The sequence below is a fragment of the Hipposideros armiger genome, unplaced genomic scaffold, assembly GCF_001890085.2.
Source record: "Hipposideros armiger isolate ML-2016 unplaced genomic scaffold, ASM189008v1 scaffold_270, whole genome shotgun sequence".
NCBI classification, from domain to species: domain Eukaryota; kingdom Metazoa; phylum Chordata; class Mammalia; order Chiroptera; family Hipposideridae; genus Hipposideros; species Hipposideros armiger.
Window position 1 is genome coordinate 1,916,474 of NW_017731620.1, and position 25,134 is coordinate 1,941,607.

Below are 25,134 nucleotides of genomic sequence, written 5' to 3' on the forward strand. Positions count from 1 at the left end.
GCACCTATCATCCAGTAGCAATTACCTTCAAGAATATACTTGCTCGTTGAAGATAAAACAATGATGTCATCACTCAGATACATGATTCTGTTGATAATGTAGATTGCCTATTGGAAATCTTTATGGTTACCTATCATGCAGTGGGAATTAGTAAGTAAGGGTGAAATAGAGCAATAAAGCATCTCAGAGCTTTGACTTCTATTCTTTTATTGGGGCTGTTTCATTTTAATGACATCAGAACACCATTGCTAAGTCAGGTGGAGCACCAAAACTCTTAGACCAGAACACTGGGTATTTCTCATGTAATGGCTCTGTGAGCCTCACTAACAGTATCCTACCAATTATCTTCTCCATAACACACATACAATATTTGACCCAGAAACGTGTACACTCACAGGTAGCCACATAAATCTTGTGGATATAAATTATAAAATAAATTGATTTGGTTTCATTTCAATGATGCCTGAACAATATGGAATAAATGCAACTTAAAATTATCTTCATTCATATTGTCTGTCATTACCAAGTTATTAAATCTCTCTGCCAGTTTGGAAGTGCAGCATAGCAGAGTCACCCATGGCTTTTGTTTATATGCAGATTAGAACTCAGGAGGTCTAGGATGAGGCCCAAGATCTGCATTTCTAACAAGCTCCAGGTACCCTGCTGCTGCTGCAGGCCCAGGGATACAATTTAAGTTGCAAACATGAATTTGGTGCACAAGTTCTAGAGTCAGTCACACCTAGGAAAAATTACTTAAGCAATCTGAGCCTAGGACTTCTCACTTACAAAAAGGAAATAATAGAAGTATCTATTGTTACTGTTGTTGTGAAGATGAAATGATATATAATAATAAGTATAAAATGGTCAGGTCAAGGCCTAGAACATAGAAAATGCACCAAAAAAGCTAGCTCTTATAACTTTTGTTATTTCTACTACTTCTTTGTCAATGAAAGGATATGCATTTCTCAATTTTTTCATTAATTCACTGATTCACTTGGCAATATAGTTATTGACTCTTACTAAAAGTGAGGGCATGACAAATAAGAGATTAAGTATACCAGGGAACATAAGTCAAGGATGGAGGAGGATAGCACATGATGTCCAAATTGTGCTAGATTTGACAATCAAATCCTAGGATGAAATTGAAGCTAGGATGGATAGGGTATGTCACAGTCCCAGGTAAGGGAAAATGACTTACATGCTTGTCCAGGTCAGGACAATAGTCCATTCCAGGAACCAGCACGCCATAGGGCATAGGGGAGAGGTACTGGTTTATGTCAGGAGTCACATATTAATCACAGACAGTCTCTGAGTGGATTTAAATCTCCGATTTAGCCCAGCTATAGCTCACAGGTCTGGCAGCAGTCATGTCATGGAACAGTCTCTCTCCCACAACATGATGGCTCTTCACAAGGGAGGTGCAGCTATGGAAGAAACCCCCCAGTGGAGATGTTGCATTTACAGCTAATATGGCCACACCTCTACTCCACATTCTCTGCATCAATGGCTGCAAAAAGAGCAAATGAAACTCTCAAATTAAATACAACTTCTTCTCCATAATTCCCTACTCTAGCTGAGCAAGGGTCAATGTTCCATGAATGCCCTTTGTTTTGGTAACAAAAAAATCTTAGTAAGCCATGGTTTCTATCTTATCTCCTTTGAGCTTTATGTATATTTTCCCATCAAAGTTTTATATACAAACACAGAGCATTATAAGATACTTCTTGTAAGTCACTTAAGTAATCAGAGTAAGAATTCATTGCTTCTAGTTCCAGACTATCAGGAAGTCTAAGAGGAGGCCAATGAGTTAGCCCTTTTATGGTCTACTCGGTTCTCCATTGTTTTCCTTCTGTAGCTATAGGTTTCACACAAGGTTCTGGGCCCCATTTTCTAATGTGAGCTCTTACCTTGATATCTCTGAAGATATTTTATAGTTCCTTCTTGTGGTAGAGTGTTTGAAAGGTGACCACAATAATTCCTCCCATCCCTGTATGCATGCCCCCTTTGAATTGTGACTTTATCATACCTCCTATCAAGAGATGGAGCCTATCTTCCCATGCCTTGATTCTTGAGATGATGTGACTAATACAATATGATGGAAGTGATATTATGTGACTTCTGGGACTGGGCCTTAAGAGTCCGTGTACTTCTGTTCCAATCATCTCTAGAGGCTGTCCTGACACCACTATGGGAAAAAGCCAGGACCAGCCTATGAGGTGGTGAGAAGCCACATGGAGCAGATATGAGTCCCTGGACCAAGCAGCTCAGTCCGAATCAGCTACCAGACATCTGAGTGAGCCCATCTTAGACCACTCCATCCCTGTCAAGCCCAGGTGACTGCAGTCACATGAGTTACCCCAGGTGAGAATCCCAGAACTGCTCAGCTGAGTCTACCCTAAATTGTTCAGCCACAGAACTGTGAGCTAATAAAATGGCTGTTGTCTCAAGCCACTAGGTTTGGGGATTGGTTTGTTAGACCAATTGATAACATATACTTTTTTATTACCTTTTATCTGAATGGGGTATGTTGTGTGTGTGTGTGTGTGTGTGTGTGTGTGTGTGTGTGTGTGTGTGTGTGTGTGTGTGTGTATGTGTGTGTGTGTAAGCTGAGCCACATTTCTGTAGCTTTTCCATCAGATTTTGGTCAAATTGAAAAAAAAATGTTTCATTTGTGCCTGAGGGCACTGAAGGATGAAAGTAAACTTGGTAATTCCAAGACTTGAATATTTTATTATTAGACATTTCTTTTTCTCATGTCAACAATCTCATATATCATCTTTTTCTTTCTACATGACTTTCAACATTTCCTAAAATTGGAGATGGTCTTTATTTGCTTTCCTCTTGGATGCTTCCAGAATTTGTTTTCTCTGTCCTTGTCTGTCATTCTTATCCCCGACATCTTCAAGGTTGCGATAGGAGGATTAGATTGGTGACTAATGCATAGATCCATATGGCTCTGATGACTTTACCTCCAAACTACATCTGTTGATATTCTCTAGAGTCCCCGCAATTCTACCTTTTGTTTCTTTTCCTCATAAACTTCACTCTTTTCTCTGTTGCCAGAAGTACAGTCTATGCATGCTGTGATATGGATATGAGACACCACACTACTAAGGAGCTCGGACTGTACTTGACAGACTAGAGATTACTTTTTCTTATTTGGCTGTGTCAGGGCAGCAGTGTATTTATTTTCTCTTTGACATCAGTGAAAGCTATTACTGTGCAGTTCCGAATCCAGAGAGTGAGTGAATGCACAGAGGAGGCACAGGGCCCTCTTGTCTGACTCAGCTCTGCTGTTTTGCAGCATGCTGAAAATAGAGTCTCAGAGAGCAGCAGCCCAGACAGTCTCATGGGACAGTGAGGAAAACGTTGTCAGGAAGAGGAAAGGAGAGGAAAGAAAGATGGAGAAGGTGAAGATAGATGGGAGAAGAGAGCGGTAAAATATAGGGCTTTGTGGTTGATAAGAATTAACAGGGGGATACTGACAAATATACCTTTGCCTCTCTGCTACTGCCTACCACCCCAAGTTGTTTGTGTTAAAATACACACAGAGAAACAATGGAATGAAACACAGAAATGACAGTAATCAGTGTAATCAGAGTTTTCTAAATCTATTCAAAGAAAAATTTAATTAGATGTCTACTTCATATTCATATACAAAAATCAGTTCCAGAAAATGGACTTACTGCAAAAGGCAAAACTTTAAAACACTTTGGAAGAAAATATCTTTCTGACTCTACAGTAGGAAAGAATTTATTAAACAAAATACAAAAATGCTACCCATAAAAGAAAGATTGAGCAGGTATCATATAAAAATATCAACTTCATTAGCCATCAGAAAAGTAGAAATGAAGACCACAATATAATTTAATTTCACATCTATTAGATTTGCCAAAAACTAAGAGGAAAAATTGGTACAATTGCTTTAGAAAATCATTTGACATTATTTTGTAAAAATGAATATTCATTGGTAGACCCTTCTTCCTGGCAATTCCACTCTTATGTATACAGGATGGCCATGTGGTCTAGGAACACACACAAACACATACTCACTGTTTATGGTTTTATAGTACACGATACATTGCAGTACACAATAAAATAATAGCATGCAGCTTTCTGGACTTTATAGCCACTTTGAATGCAGCCTAGAGAATTCTTCAGTTCTAATTAAATATAGAGATATGTAAAATTCTTCTTCCTTTCCCAACTGTCTCTTTGCTCAGGCTCTTGATAAACATACCAGTTCTTTGTGTTTATGAATTATAATTCCCTAGAAATCTGATGAAACAGTGAAATCTATGCAGGCTCTCTCTCATTAAAAATCCAAGTTCTTCTGTGTTCCATGTCAGGGTCCGTGTTTCCTGGGTTAAGAACTCTGCGCTAAGTCATCCTCTTTCCAGAGTTGGCTTAAGGCACTGAAGTATTGCCTGGCCTCCATCTATTAATTGTACCTCTTCAAGTTTTGGTTCTAGACTAGTCAATGTCCCTTCTTCTAGGTTAGGAGTCAGGTTTTGAAAAAACTCAGCCTCATCATACCTTTTCCTAGTTAAGGACAGAGCCACAGCAATTCCAGAATCAGTGCCAGGGACACTTAGGCCTAGAGGTCCCCAGGTCAGCAGGCACAATAACACAAGTGGCAGAGCTAGAGCTTTGCAGGGTCCTCTTCACTCTTATGCCTCATGGACAAACATGCAGAGTGTCGGGTATGACTTCTGTGGTGTGTGTATATTAAAGGTTCACAACAGAAAAATTGATATCCCTGAAGAATGGTGGTATGAATAATATAAACAGCCTAACATTTATGAAGCTAGCTTTTCCAGAGTGAGTTACCCAGAGTCCAGGAATACTAACCAAGTAAAATGGATTCATACTATCCCTCCAACTATCTCCAGTAGGAAAAGACAGGTTTCATTTGTACTTTACAATTATATTCACAGCTCAATCTTAAACATTCAGGTTTTTTATAATTGTTATCCATAGTGATAAATGTAAAAATCTGAAATTATTGAGGGCTTGGTTCATCTGGCAGATATAGTTATTAATTGCAAAACACTACAAGAATTGTAAACTATCATATTAGAAGGAGGACGAATTAATGCTAAGAGTGTGTGTTGTGAAGTCAGACTGGCTGTGCCATTTACTACCACTTACTGTGCAATCATAATTAAGTCTCCACCTCAGTATCCCTGTATGCAAAATAAGGATAATAATAGTACCTACATCATAGGGACATTGTGAGTACAAAATGAGAACATCCCGGGTTCTTCATCATTCAGATCCATCCCCATTCTCCAAATATTTTTGAAACTGTGTCAGTTGTTTAAATTAATAGAAAAAAATAAAAGAATATATTTTCCAGTGCTTTTAAAAAAGGAAGCATTTCATGGATACTAATCAGTTCTTAGGACAAAGTGTATGTGTGGACAGTAAACAGTGGATAGGTTGTCACCTGTGGTACATAAGGGTGGGGGCATGGGGTCAAGGATAAAGAAATAGTCTCCAAAGGTGGAGGCAATGAATAGGAAAATATTTTAAAAACACGGGTTTTATTTCAAAATAGAGATGTATTAAGATATTTCTTAAGCGGTCAAATGGGGGAGAGGACTAGAAATGGTGGTTGGATTCTTTAAGAACAGTCCATCCTTAAGAATTTTTTTAAAGGTTTCTCTGATTTTATTGCCAGAAGGGATATTGTTAAAATTTCCAGTGTAACAGGCAAGATGGTTTATATCTAATTTCTGAAATGACATGCAGTTAATAAAACTTCATTAAGAACTCTTTTATTTAAATGGACCTAATGATCTCAATTCCTATAAAGCATTTGAGTCCAGCTCTAAAACCAACTGGTAGTTTGATTAGACACAGTCTATACCTACAGAAGCCCATGTCTACCAGCTGAGTTTTCATTCATGACACACAATCGCTCTTTACGGCCTGCACATTCTCACAAATTTCTGACCCTGGGCTTCTTGGCTGGCTGTCGGCTGACCTCCAGCATTTCAGTTCCCACATTCTCTCACATGCTGGGTGAAGCCCACTCTCCAGCTGGGAAACTTGCCCGATGTTCACCACACCCACCAGGACTAACGCTTTCCATGGCATGGAAAATCCAACTACCTCATCACTCCCATTAAATTACTACCCAGAATCTGCCTCCTCTATGAAATTATTCAGAGTCCTGAATCCCACCTCCTGCCAATGTATGTAAGTGTGAGTACATCTGCATAAACCCAGGCATCCCTTCTTCTTAAAAATGTGAATTCCTTTGATGGGGTTTACAAATAAATATCTCTTCTGTCTATGAGTATGCCTACAGGACTAATGAAAAAATATGTGGCATGTTAGTAAATATTGACTGATTTATACAATTTTATTTTTTAGTTTAATATATTACATTTTATTTTTATTGCCAATAATAAATAGAAGCAAAACACATTTTTGGCATTAAGAATTTTCACTCTGGAGGCAAACTATATTGTTACTAATACCAGCTCTATTATTTACATTATGTTATTCTCTCTACAATTCAGCTGTCACAACTGTTAAATGAAGGTAATAATAGTATCTACCTAATAGGATTATTTTGAGGATTAAATGAAATAATCCATGTAAAGTACTTTAAAAAAGGACACAGTACATATCAAACACTCAATAAATGTTTGTAGAGTTGTTCCTGTTACCATTAATTTGTCGGAAAAATATAACTGTCCATTCTAACATTTGACTGTAAGTTGGAGTGACTCATACAACAGGAGTCACAAATTATGAAAGTGTCCATTTGTCTATATTTAAGTTTGTGCCTTTTCCTTCAGAAATTCTAAAATTGTATCTGGAGATCAACATCATAAAAACAAATTGTTGCTTCTCATCATATGTACCCAAAACAATTAGACTTGCCAATACTTTTCCCCTCTTTTGTCACAGGTAAGTGTGAAGTCAGCCGTCACCTCCTAGGGTGAATCCAATGGACAGGCCGATTCCTATCCCACTTGACCTCCTCTCCTTTCCACCCTCCCTCTGTCTCTTCCTTTGACTCCCAGACACATGCCCTGATGGTTTGCTTCACCTTTCTTGGGACCAATACTTCTTAGTCTTTTGTGGGCACCTCTTCCCTTTCTTCAAATAGTGCTGCTGCCCAGGTACTTTCCTTTCTCACTCCACACACTTGCCCTGAGTGACTTCATTTTCTCTCAGGATTTCAACTGGTTGATGACTCCACATCCACTTTACTGCCACTGCCTGAGGCCAGGCCCTCATCACTTCTAACCTAGCCTACAGAAATCGTCTCTTAAATGTTCCCCTGGTTGCCATTTTTTCCCACTTTAAATTTCTCCTTCACATGACCACCAACCAGCATGACTTTCCTAAACTGTCAATCTGACCTCATCACCCATAAGCTAAAGCTCACCGATGGTTCCCCTTACCTTGCTAGATAAGATCCTAAAATCTTTAAACTATTGATTTCTTCTACGCTTTAATGACCTACATTAAGAAGGCACCCTACAAATTTTTATTGATCAGATTATGCCCAGTTCAAACAAGAGCATGGTTCTGGAAGTTATTCAAATCATTTTCTATTATAAATTATTGGTTGCAGCCTTAAAATCAATTAGAAGAGGTTTTCAACTCCATTTGAACTGAAAATTTTTACAACAATTCAATTCTATGCCACACACACACAATTATGCATTGTCACACTTAAAAATAGAGTTTTTTAGAGAAAACTTATAGGTTTTCTTATAACTTATAGAGAAAAACTTATAGAGAAAAATTAAAGGTTTTTCATTATATAAATGCATACACTTAAATATACTTAAAATCAGTTATACAAAGGAAACAGGGTAATAATGAAAACTGATTATTCCATAATTTGACAGCGTTGTCCACAACTTTAGAATGTGGATCCATTAGAAATTCCTGACCCCCATAGTATAGAACTGCTAAAATCAATCTTTTGCTATAAACTGATGAACACCTGTTGAGGGTCCACATGTCTCAGAGCCTCTGTGAACATGTAGGAACAATATAGGATGTGTAGGAATTCAAGAGAAATTGCTAAAGGAAGAAGACCTGCTGGGTTAGCAGCCTAAGTTCTGAATTCTGCCCTGACCATGGCCCTACAATCTCACCATGAGACTGAGATGATTAATTAGCCTTTCAAGATGTTACTGTCTTCATCTTCAGAATGGGGGGCTTTAATTAAACACATCTCTAAGGCCCTTGTGAGCTTTGAGATGTGACTATTTAGCTATGGCATACTCACAGAACAGAAAAGCCCTCCTCTGAACATGCTTTGAGAAGGATCGAATCCACTATGTCTCTCAGTCACAAATGTGCAAAGGCCTCTTAGGTGCCCAGACTTGATGGTGCTCCCCAATCTACATTCCTACAAGTCTTCACTAAAATCTTTAGCTTTCTCACAGCTTTGACAGTGCTGGACATTTTCATATAATGTAGCCTGAGTTGTTTCAGGCTTGAATCAATAAAAATTCAACATATTCCCCTACTTCCTGCTTTTAGATACAAGTAGTGATACCTCCTTAACCTTCCAGTGACACCACTAACACTTCATAAGGGGAGGACTGAGTTAGTAACTAGTGTGTGTTTTAATCTTCCGTTTCTTGTGTTAGGGATATAACAGTTATAGGCAGTAAAATTCAGAGAGTAAAGTAGGCTGTATTAGACAATGTAAGACGTCCACACCATCACAGTCATGGCTGCTGGATATGTTTTCTGTGGTGTATTGGATAGGATTATAAGTGAATCGGACTGGCTTTAGCATTTTGTACCACATTTTGCTTTATGAGGAGCTGCAAGCCAAAGTCTATATGGTTAGACTTGGAGTTTAGCAGCATAACCAATAAAATATAATGAGACAGAAACAAGTCTGCATTCTACAGTGCATCAATTGAACAGCCATCCCCGCATTAAACAACTCTGCTGATACTTGAAGATGATGTCGTGTAGTTACTATTGCACTCCTGTCAATTACAGGCAGGGTCCTCCAAAGAAGGTGAAAAGAGAATGCATTGTGTTTATCTGCATTATCTAAGCCCATCCCCCAAAGAAGAATGAAATGTGCTTCACATACTCAAGCCAAGTTATCCACATTAAGTCAGAAGCCCAAAATTGAGAGAAAATTCAGCAGTCAAATTCCAGTTTGCTTTGATTTGACCTTGTGTTTGTTGGAAGACTTGTAAGCGTTAGAATTGAGTAAAAAAAAAAAAAAGTGTAAAAATGTGATATGTTATAAAAAATAGACAATTAATCCAGTCACTGTCAGTCCAAGAAGTGTGAGATTCCTCCTCGAGATCACACTGGCCCCTGGAATTTGAGCTCTGAATGTCACTTACCCTATGACGATACAGGAGATGGCAGTTCCCAAGAAGGCATACGTTAAAATAGATCCCAAGTTTTGAAAAAAGTGTCTCTGGGGAGAAAACAATGTATATTTCAGGTACTACATCAGCACATTTCCCTAGTGTAACAGGAAATAAAAAATAAATGTAGGCATTTTCACTGCCCCTCCCATCCCTCACTGTTTAGGCAAATGTTTTTGTTGGAGCCTTAATTCCTGGCCTCACCCTACAAAGAAAACTTAACTGATCTGCACTGCAAAAGATAAAGGTTTCTCAAAAACATAGGGGGAAGGAACGTCTGGAAGGTGATGGAGTAGAGGTGAGAGAAACAACAGATTTAGTTGTTAGACCTGGCTAGACCTGAGAAAAAAGGAAGGGACTGGGACAGGGTCCCTGCAGGACTCTGGAAAGAGTTTTTAAGAAGTTTCGTTGTCACGGGAACCCTTTAGTATTTTTAAAATACTATTCTAAAAGATGTAAGTTTCCTTTTGACTTTAATATTGGATCTCTGCCTTGTATTTCTTCTAAATGTCATGAAACAAAACCGTAATCACTTACAACTGTTTTACAGAATCACCCAAAATGACACCTAGCATTGGAGCTGGGGATGAGGAAGAACAACCTGAATAAATCCTGCCTCCTCAATCTTGCCAAATGCTTGCTGGGGAAACTCCCTTCCAGTTCTGAGTGGGATCTGAGGAGCCAGGGCTGACAGCAAGAGGGAGCCTGGCGTACACACGGCCAGGTCTGTACTGAACAAGTTGCCTCGCTGCTGGAACTGACAGGCCAGAAAGGAGGGCCTGGGAGTCTCGGAGTGGGGGTGGGCAGCCAAAAGCAACCTCACAGAGGCCAGTCTCGTTTTGTGGCACAAGGGGTGCTAGCACTTACACCACTGTGAGAGTTACTAATCTATGGAACGTGCACATTCAGACTGTACAAGTGCGTTGAAACTGCAAAACGGGGCTTTCTCTGAGTGAGCACCAATGGTTGAGTATTAGCAAAGCATTCTTGAGTTTTCACCCAGTGTTAATTAACAGTGAACTCTTTGTTTACAATCATCTAGAATAATAATGTTCAATAGAAATACAATGTAAGCCACGTATGTCATTTGAAATGTTTCTAGTAGCCACATTAAAATGTTTTAAAAAGGAAAATGAGTGTTGATAATATATTTTGTTCAACCCCATATATCCAAAACATTATCATTTCCACATGAAATCAATATAAAACATTACTGAGATCTTTTGCATTCTTTCTTAATACTACGTCTGAGACATCCAGTGTGTTTGACACTGAAAGTGCATCTTCATTCAGACTACCACATCACCCGGGATGAAGAGCTGCATATGGCTAACGCCCGAGTAATGGACAGAGCAGGTCTAGAGAATTCCAAGCATGTCAGATTTGAATCTGCATCACATAGTATAAGACAATGATAGTCTCGCCAAACAAGTAAACCCATACAATATTTTTTTTTCTTAGTGCTGGTAAAATTCTCTACTTAATGATAAAAGAAGAAAGCAATCACTTCCTATTTACCTTCTTCAGGCTATATCCTGCATGAAATATAATCGGCGGCAGCAAAACATTGAAGAAGATTTCCGGATCAAATGTCATCTGCCAGAAAAGACAAAAGTGCAGTTAGGAACATGCTCCTTTGGGCCACTAAAAATGTGATTTAAAAATACAGTTACATCACCTTTGCTACGGTTGCATGAGGCATATTAACATGCTATTAAGTTAGCAGGATAGAAATAAGAGAAAATGCAAACATAGCAATTCATAAGTATGATATAACTGTAAAGTCATATTATAAATGTAAAACCTAGACTCCATTCTATAGCTAGTAGCAACAACAACAACAAATAAAAATAAACCTCAGTGAAACTTTTCGGGGCAAAAAAAACTTTTTCCTTTTATTTTGACTAGTTTTTCATTCCTCATATTTTAAATGTTTTTTATTCTATTCTTTTTTATTTTTTTCTTGTCAAAGGAATTGGTGGTGTTCAAACATTTTAGCTTCTGACAAGGATTTATTTAAATTTTAACCAAGTAAAACATTTTTAGAAATTCAGTCTTTGTTTTCCTGACTTTATCCCATTCCAAAGTTTAAAATATATTTTAGACTCTGTGGAAAAACACGTTTGAAAATGGAAATAGGCATTCTAGTATTTGCTTATTGGCTTTTATTTCAATGTTAAAATAAACTTGGCCCCCCAAAAATTACTTGGTGAGAAGTACAATGAAATGAGATGTAGAAATTCTTGAATCCAATATCTGCTATTTGCTGGTTAGTCTGAAAATAAAAACATTTAACATTTAAATATCTCTCTCTCTCTCTCTCTCTCTCTCTCTCTCTCTCTCTCTCTCACACACACACACACAATGCCATTCATTATTTCACCACTAAGGCCTTCTTACCATTACACAGTACTCATCAAAATCTTTCAGATGTACAGACTCCACAAATATAATTTCAATTTTCCTCCCCCTTTGACTCCTGAATTCTCGCTCATCTCTGGAGCTGGATCTCAAGAGCTACTCCTCTTTGAAATTGCTTTGACTTCCCAGTCAGAACTGACCATTCTGCCTCCCATGCTCTTTCAGCACTTTGAACTCTCCCTGGTAGTGTATGAGCTTCTTAACATGCTTTACATGAAAACTGGTTTGTGTTTGAATGTTTCCCCCAAGAAGTGGGGACTTATAAGGATCACAGTGATGGCTTAGTCAGTTCTAGGTCACTTCCATCCCTCCCAGTGCTAGCCCATTGCTCAATACAAATTTACTGAATTGGGGGGAAAAAACTACTTTTGAGAGTCACATCCTTTAAGATGCAATGAATGATATGTACCTATAATATCCTTGCACACCACAGGTAAGGCTAAAGTACAAATTAGGAAAAGCATCTCTTGACTCCGTTTTCTACTTTGGGCCATATTGAACATTGCCAGAGTCCCTCACCTCCCTCCCCCATAGCGGCCCCTCAATTCTACCCTTCTAATAGTTGGGGTGGGGGAGGTAGGAAAAGCAGGAGCCACCTAATTCAGCCAGGTCCCCTTTCATAAACCTAGTTATATGTCCTAGTTATTGAGCTACAACTCCTGTACCAGTGATCATTCAGGTAGATCAGCTATGGCCCATCTATATAGCCCTCTGTGCCCCATTTTCTTCATCTTTAAAATGGGCATAACAATTGTGATACCTCATTCTAAGGTAGTTGTAAAAATTAAATGAATTAATATTTGTACAGGCCTTGCAGCACTGCCATCTAGTAAGATTTTTAAGTGTTTATTACTAAAGGTAAAACAGTGAATAAATATTTTGAAGTTATGCTATCTGAAGTTTACAAGTATAAAATTTGGGCAAAGATATTACTTTTGCTTCTATGTTTACTCTTTTTTCAAAGATAATCTGAAACACCATTGTTGATTCATTTTTATGAAGCTTCTTTGCAAGTATGTCAATTGCATTTTTGAACGTTTTTAGCAAAAAGAGAAATGTGCTTCTAGGTTCTGGAGGAATGAAGCACTGTGGCTGTGATCACCTGGAAGAGAGAAGTACGGTGGCACAGCATAACCTCTCGGATAGAACACCCCCTGCCTCGGCAGGTTTTTTGCAAAAATCAGGTTAATCACTCAACCAGAACATTTCAATAATCAGAACACCCCATTCCCTGTATACAGGCTAACTAATGTGCCATTGAATAGTGTTTTCTGGAGCAGCCAGAGGAAACTGGCAGACTGGGCATGCAGCATACGAGGATTTATTTGTATATACAAAACAGATTTGTGTTGCTTTCAAACTTGCTCTAAGCTTAGGAACTGCTAAATCAGAGTTCTGGGAGTCACTCCAAACCCAGACAATTTCTCAGAAATGCTGGATCTGCCGCTGCACTGCCTCCAGATGGTGAGTCCACAGGCCATGTTCCTCAGACTCTGTGTTCAAACCATGACCCTGGAGTTGAGACCGTTTTTAAGGCCCAAATAATTAAAATCTTTCATTATCGTATGAGGGGGGAATATCTAAGACAGAGGTGAATGGGAATAGCAGAAAGGTAAAAAAATTTCAGCCAAAGATACAAGTCTTTAAAGATCCAAATCTTATAGACTAGCACTGTCCAGCAGAACTTTCTGTGATAATGGAAATGTCCTGTAACTACCACATAGTGGCCCTATGTGGTAGCCACTAGCCACAAGAGCTGTGGAGCAATTAAACTGTAAGCTAGTGCAACGCAGGAGTGAATTGTTTTTTATTTTCACATCTGTGGCTAGCCACTATTGGACAGTACATTTATAGACAGTTACTAGAGTTTAAAATTGTATACCATTCAATTTTTAGATGGTCTATCATCCTATACAAGGTATGGCTAATTTGGAGCAACAGACCTGAGACTCTGAAATGGAAAAGTTATGGATGCTACATGAAAACAGTGAGATTTTTAAATATTGGGATTTAATTTTAAAGTACCAGATAATATGAAGGACACAGAAATATCAATATGTTCACCAAGATGCAACAGTTTTAGCTACTATCTCATATACGCACCAGGATTAGGCTAGGAATGGCCCAGACATATCCACAGAGATAGTGAATTTGAATACTTCCAAGAGTAAAACAGAAATGTACCAAGTTTAATTCCCAAGTTCATTGTGTTATCATAGGCAGAAACAATAGGGCCGTGGGAAGAGAGGGGCAGGAAGGATAGAAGGAGGTGAAGGGAAACAAAGCCGGGAAGAGACGAGATGGCCCTTAAGAAAAAGTGCAGCTACCAGACCGGCCAGAACTGGATTTCAGAGGCTGACAGAGGACCCAGGATGCCATCTTGTCACTTTCCGGAACTTGAGCAAATTATAATGGATTATAATATTATTAGTTTGCGGTTTAGGAAAATCTCCACCCCGCGTGTCACCATGACAGTTCCAAGAGCCAAATAAAGACAAAAATCCCTCTTCCCGAAGGGAAGCGGCGTTCAGCAAGGACCCGCCTTGGAACGCAGGAAACACCAGCTCTAAATCTTGAATAGTTCACGCTTCATGGTAACTGTGATAAATTCCCAAGCCCCCGCTTTTGTTCGCTTTTCTTTGGCGCAGCTGCTCTTCCCCCGGCATGCTGCTCTCACCATCCTGAGAGCCTAGTGTCCTTTTTTTTTTTTTTAATAGATCCACCACTTGCTTGGCTTATTCGGTGTATCCTTGAATTCTTTCCTGCAACAAACACCAAGAACGCTTTTTTTTTTTTTTGGTCAACAGTCAGAAGGTTAAAGATACAAAATTCTGTTTGGGCCTGAGTATTAAGATATCCAGCAACCCAATTATGACTTATATGAAAAGAAATACCAGTGTTCTACTCAACTAATAAATAAATAAGAGCTAAATAACCATATTAATGTTCGGGGTGTGAGGGGGACGACACTGTGATTTCCGTGGCATGTTACTTCCAAAGAGGCCCCATAAAAACATTGTTTCATCAACTCTGACAACATCCCTGAGTGGTAGCTGGCAGGTGCAGTTATCCCCGTTTTCCAGAGACGAGAGGAGCAATGACTGACATGCCCAGTGTCAAGTCATGTGACAGGGATATCTCAGGGAATTCGCTGTACATGCATGGGCAAACGAATAGGAACACCAAGGGAACATCAAGCCAACATAACTAACTACTTAAAAGCAAGATTTCAGAGTGTTCAAGAGAAGTTGGTACTCAGAAATAGACTTTCATTATTTTGTCAATTACCAACGCCTTTGGAAATGTGAAAATGGTTTAACACAATAATGTGTTCAATCATCGTCCATGTTTTATTCATTAAACATTTAACAAGCCTCTTCTCTGCTGCAAAGTACTTAAAGATAGGGAGTAGGTAGATTGAATCCATGAAGATCATGGTCAAAAAAAGAAAAGACACTGTTTAATTTCAGTACAAGGCAGGGGGTGAAGCTATAATTCAAAGTTCTCTAGGGCAGAGGCAGTAAGCTTGCTGAACCTACAGGAAGGCTTGATGCGAAAACATCATGGGTAGGAGCCTATCTGTGGGGCATCAGCGTACAGGACCCTGCTCCTTTGTCTGCCCTGGAGGCAGTGGGCCAGGGTTCACCAAGCCACACAGGAAACTGGCAGCTTCCTGGAGTTTCAGTTATACTTGATAGCAGGCACTTTGAAATATTTTAAATATTAAAATAAATGCAGCTATATTAAAAAGTGAAATTCAAAATCTGTGTTTGTTTTTATACAAATAGGAGACTTCAAAGAAATCCAAGTTCCCTAGGGGCAGGAGGCTTTGGGGTGCACCTACAGACATCTCAAAGGCGAGCATTTCCTTTCTTTTGCCCTAAGTTTTGCTTTGGTGTGAGAAGCACTAGGGTGGGGGAAAGAAGAATAGATTCCGAATATCTGATGAAAGTATAGCAGATACTAATTAGATGACCTTGATCTATTTATTTAACCTCTCTGAACCTCCGTTTCCTCATTTGCAATATGGGTGTGCAAAGGCCTACTTCCTAGAGTTACTATGGTGGATTCAGTATAATAACAGATGCAAAGGTTTCTACGTGGTACCCAGCCCTGTTTCTCAAGAAGTGTTCACTGTATCTGAATCTAAAGGAGAGAAACGGGTGAAGCAATGAATTGAGTGCAGGAGGCAGCAGGCACTCTTGGGGAATAGAAATATACACAAAGGGACCCTGAGGGATGGAGGAGGGGTTAAGGGCCAGCATGTGTGTACCACCCAGACTAGGAACCTCTCTCTGATACAGTGGAGATGGATTTAAGCTCTATGCATTCAAACACAGAGAAAAGTAGAAATATTTTACACAAGCAAGATTAAGCAATAAAATGGCTGTTGGAAATACAAACCTATATAACCTTTTACGGGGCTAATCTAGCAATAGGTATGACAATGTTAAATGTCCGCACCATTTGATTCAGCAACATCTCCTCTGAGAACTTTTCCTGCTGGTACACTTGCACATGTGTGGAATGACATAAGGACAAGCGTATTCATTGCAGATGAAAGGAAGGTAAGAAAGAAAGCATGGAGGATGATAGAACCATGGACTGGTTCAATAAATTGTGGTATACTCTGTAAAACTGAATACTCTGCAACTGTTAGAAAGGCTGAGAAAACTGTTCATGAACAGATAGACCTACTAAAATTTGTTGTCAAGTCAAAAGAGCAAGATGTAGAATGGCATGTCTGGCACGGGCAATAAAACCACAATGGGCTCACACACCCCCTTTCCTTCTGTCCTAGCCAGGTACCCAGACTGTGTTTCCTTGTAGTCACATGGGGCCACATGACAGAGGTCTGGCCAACTGAATGTGGATAGGAGTAACGTAAATCATTTCCAAGCCCACTCCCTAAAGACCCCCTAGATCCTCACTGCTTCCACTCTTCCTGCTTTTGTCGTCTCTCGGAGAGCATCTGGCAGAGGCCCCAAATCCTTCGGGACCGGGTCAGCCACCAGATTAAATGATGACGGGATGATTAATGGCTCCTGGAAAAACACTGTAGTGCTCCCCTCACTGGCCCAAAGGCCACACTGGATTGGGACATGAGCGAGAAGTAAACATTTACTGTGTTGTGTCATTGAAATTTGACGGTAATTTGTTCAAGCCTTTGGCCTATTGCATGATTTGTGTAAAAAAAGAGGGCGTATATAATTTACTTGTGTGTACATATTTATATACTACTGGTTGCCTCCTAGGAGGTTATGGAGGAGAACGTGATGGCAGGAGGTAGGAGAGGGGACGGGTAGGGGTTGCAGGAGAGATTTTCTGTGTGTGCTAAGTGAGAGGGTGACTGTCTTTGCCCTGGTGTGATATTATAGATACAGAGATGATCGTGACTCAGAGTGGTACATCCCAGCATTTTTGTCATTATGTCACATACGGAAACTGATTATATTGAGTCATCGGGGTAAACTTTGGGGAAATTAGGGTCCTAATGAGACTAGTCAGGGCTGAAAGGATGAGACTGGGGTGACCATCCTGGGCCAGAGGATAAAGGGGCTGATACCCCGGGGGTTCACCTGTAACCATCAGCACACAGCTGGGGAGTGCCATGCAGGACTTAATGCTCCTGGCCCCGGCCCTGCCTTTTCCAGGAAACAGAGTGACTCCTCTGATCGGTGAGCTGGAGAAAAGGAATTGCACACTAGCTGCTCAGCCTCCTCTTTCAGTGTTGGAGTCAGCCTGCTTGATGGAAGTGCACGCACCTGGCCTCTCCCAGCTCTAAGCTTTTACAAGAGCAGAGCCCAGAGGGAAGGCCCGCGCTGTCCAGCTGGGTCTGTGGCTGGGTGGGTAAGTCTTTCTAATTCCAGAGTGAAAGGTGACCAAGCCAGCTCACAGACCACGCCTCCTCATGTTACCTAGCCTCTGAGCTCCGTCTTCCTCACACTTGTATTTATGTCTCAACTAGTTACAAAATCACGTGGGCAATGAGATGATATTGAATGACACTTTCAAGGTCCCAACATACCCTTTGGTACCTTTTGAACCTTGAGCCACTTAAATGTATTATCTATTCTAAAAATAAAAACACATTTTATTTCTTTTAAAAAGGATGTCTCAGGGAGATTTGTTTGGAGGGGCCTCAAGATTGTTCTGGATAAAGGGAAACCACTGCCAGGCTGCAGTTACCAGAACGAGCACATGGTAATGGAAATGGGAGTGAAAGTGGCTATAACAGAATGGAAAGGAAAAACAAACACAGGAACATCTATTCATTCAACAGGTGTTTACTCAGAACAAGCCAGGCTTATGGCAGGCAGGATTATTAGGGCTTGCAGGGGACCTAGAGAGGCGAAAGCGAAAAACCACAGACGGAACCTATGTTTTTGCACCTGGTGAGTGACAGAGCGAATATGATTGGGGAAGAGCTGACTTGACAGTGGTAAGAGGGGCCAGAACAGCTCAAGGCTAATTGAGGCCTCTGCTCAAGGAGTCGGAGGTGTCTGTGAGACACTTGGAAACATGTGCTTGGTGACAAGGTCAGGGTCAAAGAGAAATGATCCAGAATCCTCAGCAATGAAGAAAAGATTTGACAAGTATAGATGGGCTCTCTGAGGGGGGGAGCGCCATGGAAAAGAGATGTGGATCAGGATCAGAGTCCTGGGGAGGGAAAGAGGTGGTACTGCTGTGGCGAGAGACAGTGAAGGAGTGATCAGAGTGCGGAGGAAAGGGAAGGTCAGGGCCACAGGAAGCCGGGGAGAAGCGCAGTGTCCTTCAGTTTCAGGGCTGCAGATTCAGCAGATAAAATACAGCACACCCAGTTACATTAGAACTTCAGATACACAACACTTTTTCAGAATAATTTCTTAGTACTGCCTTTGGGACATACTTTCCCATAATTATTTATTATTTATCTGAAATTCAATAGAGAGAGAAAGAGAATGAAAAAGGCCCAAAGTGAGCCTGTCTTTTGGGAGCTGGCTTACCGAGGAGCAACTGGCTCTACCTACTCCACCCTGATGTCAATGACTGAGAAAAGGAGTTAACGGAGGAATCCTCAGGATTTCATAATTAGGAATGATCCTTCTCAATTGATTTCAACCAAGAAGTGGGTCCCGAGGGTTAAGGAATGTGGAAGCAAAGGGCTCCAGGCCCCTTGTTTGGGAGGTTGAATAGCAGGCTCTGTCAGGATCCTGATAAATGGCTCTTGGATGAGATGAAGAAATGAAGGAAAAGGCAAACACAAGGCCAAGAGCAGATGAGGACATAGAATGTGTTGTGTTGAGAAATATAACACAAGAGGAGATGAGGACATAGAATGGTGAGGGTATAAGTTTAGGGAGGTAAGGAAGTGATAGAAGCAGCAAAAAGATAACGAATTAATGTTTTTTAAAAATGGGGAGAAACCCTGACCTCAACATTCAAATCTGTGGAATGGCCACATTAAGAGATGGTTTTTCTCTGGAAAAAGCATTCTTCCATTCCTCCAGATGTTTCCAACACAGCCCCTGTTGCCAGTCACACAGACCGTCAGAAGGAGAAGGTGCCTTAGAGGTTACCCGTCAAGGGGTTTGCAAACTGATCTCTGCTAATCCCCAGGCTCTGTGGAGGGGTGCTGGTGATAGGAAGTGGGGATGACCAATCACACTGGCACCCACCCTGGCTCTGCCCTCCAGTTTCTGCTCAAGCAGTTTTGATTTCACCTGTTTCACATACTGTACAGGGTTTTCAGATTTTCTTTGAAGAGTTCTTGTGCTAACTACTGATTGTAACCCTAACCTAATACTGTCCCCCAGAAATTTCAAGGAACATGAAAAGGTCACCAGGGCACTCAGAGGGACCACTGAACTTAGAAATCCTAAACCAGAGCTGTTTCTCTCTTGTTATAGTTATGTTCTTGATTTTGTTTCCAACAAGATTTAAATGATGTGTCAGCGTTGAAGACCCTCCTCCCACCCCTTGGTGGAAGCAATACCCTGAAGTTAGAAAGTGTTCTTGCTTTCCATGGCTATATTCTTGGACTTTATATATATGCATCTGTAAACAATAATTAGTATTATTTGTGTCTTTTGAAATTTTACAGAAATTTTCCAAAATTTTTTTGTATCCTTTTTACATTCAACATTATTTTTAAGATGTATCTCCATTAATCCATGTGGATCGTATCCATTACTTACACTGCTGTATAGCTTTCTATTAGATGAATGTATCATTATTGCTTTTTGCCCCTTTTTAACAAGATAATTAGGGCAGTTTGGTTATTTTCCATTTTATGCTATTATTAAAAATAATGCAAAGGAGGGCCGGCCGGGTGGCTCAGTTGGTTAAGAGCTCACTCAAAAGTTTGAGCTCTGAGCAACAGCGGTTCGATGCCTGGCCCGAGCTGAGCAGCCACTGAGCTGCCAACAGGTGGCAGGATGGCTCAGCTTAAAAAAAAACAAAACTTAAAAAAAATATAATAATGCAAAGGATATTCTTGTGTTGAAGTATTTGCATACATGTGAAACTTTCTCTAAAAGCAGAAAATACATAAGGTAGAGCTGCTGGATGATAAGATGTACGAATCTTCAACTTTAGTCGGTGTCACCAAATTACTTGAAAGTGGCCACACCAATCTACATTCCTCAGGAGAGGGAGTAGGACAGCGTTTCCCCACATTCTAGCCAATGCTTAATACTGACAAATTTCTAATGTCTGCAAGTCAGATAAGCATGAGCTGATATCACATTATTGTTTACTTTGCATGTCCCATTACTAATGACATGAGCATATTTTCCTTGTTTATTGGCCTTTTCTGATATCTCTTTAGTGAATTTTTGGACGATCTTTTACCCAGTATAATTGTTTCTTGTTGATTTGGCCTTCATAAGATATCATTACTATTCTGTTTTGGTTATTTACATTTCAAGTATATTCTTCTATTCCCTCGCCTCTTTAAACTTTTAATTTTGTCTTTTAACTTTGTTAATGGTGTCTTTTTCAAGCAAAAGAGTTTTATTTCAATATAGTAAAATTTATTCTATTTTTAACTTATAATTTCAGCTTTTGGTAACTTTAAAAAAAAATCTATCCCTATCCTGATGTAATAAATATACCTCCTAAAGTTTTATAATTGGTTGTTTACAGTTAAGTCTTTAATCTATCCCAGGTTTAGTTGTAATATGATGTGAAATGGGAATCTAATTCTTTTTTTCTTCCATATGGGTAGCCAATTTTCCCAGGAATATCCATAGGTATTTAGTAGTTTATCCTTTTCCCACTGATTTCGGTTAGCTCTTCTGTCACTGTCTAGTGTTTTTTCAAAGATTCATAAAACATTTAGCTTAATAAATATTTGATATCTATTATCCAATAACTAGCCTATTTAGTAATTCAAAATATAGGAAAAGCTTTATACAGGTAGGTATTCACCAAAACATTACCCTAGTGAAAATTTAGAAACAATTAAAAAATCAAGTATAGTTATGCCCATCACCTTGCATTTTTTAAAGCCTGAGGAAAGGTTTAGGGTATGATAACAAATTAATCAAACAAGTTACAAAGTTTTTGAGACCACCTGATTTAAAGTACATAGAAAAAAAATGTATGTAGAAAGACTGGATAGAAATTTAACAGAATTTACAGTGGTTAATAATGTTGTGGGGTAATTTAATTCTTCCATAAAAAAACAAAACAAAACAAAACAAAAACTTTCCTGTCCTTCTCAAATGAACATCTTGTAAAGTGATCATTTAGTATACAACAAATGTAATAAAATCACTAATAAAACCACATATATTTTTAAGTGACAAAGAATTATGAACATCTGAAACAGAATAGAACTTTTTAAAAATTAAGGGATAAAAGGTGATAATCTATGAGGAAAAATTAAGAATTGAGGACCGCAATTAGTTATGACTTTTCAGTTTGATAAAATATCTGAAAGGGCCTGGTCCAGAATCAGTCATGTGAGCAATAAATGTTTATTAAATGGTTAACCCATGCCATGACCAAATTTACTGTTATTCTCATTCTTTTCAAAATTACTGGAAGGCTGAGGATAGTCCTCCCAATTAGAATACTTGGTATTGTGGATGTTAATGGTTCAAAATACTGGATCACTAAAATATATACATTTTGCATTGAAGTTTGTGGAAACAGAACAAACTACAGAGAAACAGTAAAAGAAGAACAATGTAGAGAAAGATTTAATAATAATAAATTATCACTGAGAAATTTGAGACTATTATACTACAAAACTATGATTACTTTTCAAGTAATTAAAATTCCAGAAGTTAGAAATACACTGTTGTGAATATTATACATGCAAAAATGACAGGTATAATCACAGGTATATCTTGGGAGGTAGGTAGTATCTTCAACTCCAGGCAAAATTAAGTGGGAAATTGAAAATGAAACATTTATATAATTCTAAATATTTAACTTGGCAGCATGGAGTTGTGAAAAGAACACTGAATCTGAGTCAGAAGGCCTGGTTGTATGACCGCTTCTGCCACGGGTCAATCATGACCAAGTCACGTCAGCTTTCAGAGCTTCAGTGTTCTACTTGGAGACATGGGTGCTATCTGTTCACCTTGTGGAATAATGGTGGGATTGAAATGGACAATTCACAGGGAAAGACTTTGTAAATAACTGACTACCTTGGGAAAGGGAATGCATTCATAATTTAGTTGGGGCTGAAGTTCACGGTCTGTCTTCCTCACTGACATCCTATTACAGCTACCACTTGCCAATTCATCATAATATTAATTATGAATAAAAATAACAACAGACATTCCCATAAGGCTGTTACAGTTTTAAAAGTGCCTTCATATGTAGTGTTTCATTTTTTTCTTCACAACAACTTTTTGAAGTAAGTATTACGAATACCCCATTTTTATAGAGCTGGAAGGAACCAAGGCTCAGAGAATGAAGTGATTTGCCCAAAGTCACATTCCTTGTAAGTAGCAAGACTCAGACTTAAACCCTAGTTTCTAATTGTGAGTCCTTTGGTTTGCTGATAACAATAATGATAGATAGTTAGGAATACTTGGTTTTACAAACCGGGGAAATTGAAGCATGGGGGTTAATGATCTCACCCAACATCACACAGCTGATAAGCGACATTTGATCCAAGTAACATGGCTCCAGGGACTGCCCTCTTAACTACAATATTCCCCTGCCAGCCACCTGTGGATTCAGGTCACCCACTTCAGTGTTGGATATGTCCTCATTAGCTGAAAATACGTAAAAGCCCCCTATGGTTTCCAGCTTGTAGCCACAGCACCTAGTTACCAATGGCCAGGAAGTCTTCTGTTTCTGCATAAGATTCTTGATGCACGAACTCACCTTTGTTACATTTGTGACTCTTTGCTAAGGTAACCACATGTCCTAATTTGACCAGGACAGTTTCAGGTAATGCCTGTTGTCCTGGACCAATTTGAAGAACAAATCACATGGTTTCCTACTTCTGACCCTAGACCCCCCAGACTCCTGGCCTTTTAACTGACTACATATAACTTGGTTTGGCTGCTGGTCCCTTGTGGGTCTGCCCTTCATTGTGTGAGTCGCCTACCGCCCCCCACTAGCTATGGTATTGACATGACGGTGGGATTCTATTCTAAGATTGCTTCAATATCAGCAGGGGAAGAGAAAATAACAGGTGGGTGTGAGAAGGGCATGGTCCCCATGTCACCGTGAGCATTCATTCCTCCGCACCCAGGTAAGAATGCAAAAGGAAAGACATCCAACACAACTGAAAACCTGTGCGTCAAGAGGGAATTTCCCCCAAATCTGGAATTGATCTTAATCTTGGCCAATCTCTATATAAAAGGCAAAAGAAACTGCTTTCTAAGCCTCCGAATGTATAGAAGCATTGCAGCCCCACAGTTGCTTTTTTGCCTCACAATTTGTCTGCGTTTGTATTATCTCTGGGAGCCTTAGCTTTGAAGGGCCCTGCAGTTTCCCCATCACAGACCTCACCAGGGAGCAGCTGGCCTGGGGAAACCGGACAGAGAAGAGCTGAGCCAGCAAGGACGCAGTCACAGCAGGCATGCTTGAGGGGCTTTGAGTGGAGGGGAGGTGCTGAAATCAGCAAAAAGTTGATGCTAAACAGCCTGATTTAAAATTAAAATGGTGTGTTTTTCAAATGGTGCATGCACCTTAAAATGGTGCTTTAAAAAAATGCCACTAAACTGCCTTTATCATGCCCATCTCAAACTTCTTCCCAAAGGGAAGGTCTGTCCCTGCCAAGGGCAGATGTGAAGAAAGCAGAGTCATATTCACAGCACGCCTAACACTGCCGTAACTTTTTCTCATTTATTTTGAAAAGCACCCTTGTAAAGTGGGTATCACTAATCCCTGTTTTATAGATAAAGAAAAATAAGAGAAGTTAACTTGTCTGAAGTCTCAATGTTAGAAGTGGCAGACATAGGATTCAGCCATCGGTTTAATTGCAAAACTGCAACAGACTGAATATTTGGGTTGCCTCAAAATTCATCCATTGAAATCTAAGCCTCAAGGTGCTGGTATTAGGAGGTGGGGCCTTTGGGGTTGATTAGGGCATGAGGGTAGAGCCCTCCTGAATAAGATTAGTGCCCTTATAAAAGAACCTCCCTCCAGCCTCTCCAGAGAGCTCTCTCATTCTTTCCACCATGTAAGGACACAGCGGGAAGACAGCCATGTATGTCTGAACCAGGAAGCTTGCTCTCACCAGTCATTAAATTGCTGGTACCTTGATCTTGGACATTCCAGCCTCTAGAACTGTAAGAAACAAATGGTTCTTGTTCCATTTGTGACTACCCAGGCTATGGTATTTTTGTTATAGCTGCTTGAACAAAATAAGACAAAAACCTTATATGCTTCCCTATATCACCTTAGAGGTAGTCAGAGTTTAAGCTAAAGATATGAAGCTCTAACAGTGGAATTTTAAGACAATCGCCATGTGGGAAAAGACTTTGTGGTGAGGTGAAAATAAGGTGTTTGGATATTTCCAATTCTCTTAAAAATGCAATTATGTGGGCATATAGTCCTTGGTGCTGGTAATCTACCTCTTGGGAGAAAAAAAAAACAACGGCCATAAGCTCTGGTTTACAGCACTTAACAATTTCTGTGGTGTAAATAATTCTACCATGGCCCACTTCAAGCTTCCAACGGTTTAATAACTGGCTTGCAGAACTCCTGGATATTTGATAGTCAGTGCTCAAGGGCCAGGACAAGCCCGTTCCAGCACTCCACAGTGTCATTCGACTCCAAGTATGCGTTAACTCATCATTTGGGTGCTATGCTTGAGCATATAACGTATACACATGTTTCTAGCCTATGGAAGGTATAGGAGACCAGAATTCACCCCCCT

General features: G+C 39.7%; 1 protein-coding gene across 1 annotated transcript in view; it reads right to left on the minus strand.

The window, feature by feature from the left end:
- SLC9A9 (solute carrier family 9 member A9) overlaps window positions 1-25,134 on the minus strand; it is a 613,140-nt gene that overhangs the window by 554,930 nt on the left and 33,076 nt on the right. The window contains exons 3-4 of the mRNA XM_019656952.1: window positions 10,899-10,976; window positions 9,354-9,430 (exon numbers count right to left, since the gene is read on the minus strand). Of these exons, the coding sequence (XP_019512497.1) occupies window positions 9,354-9,430; window positions 10,899-10,976 (155 nt within the window). The remainder of the gene's footprint in view (window positions 1-9,353; window positions 9,431-10,898; window positions 10,977-25,134) is intronic.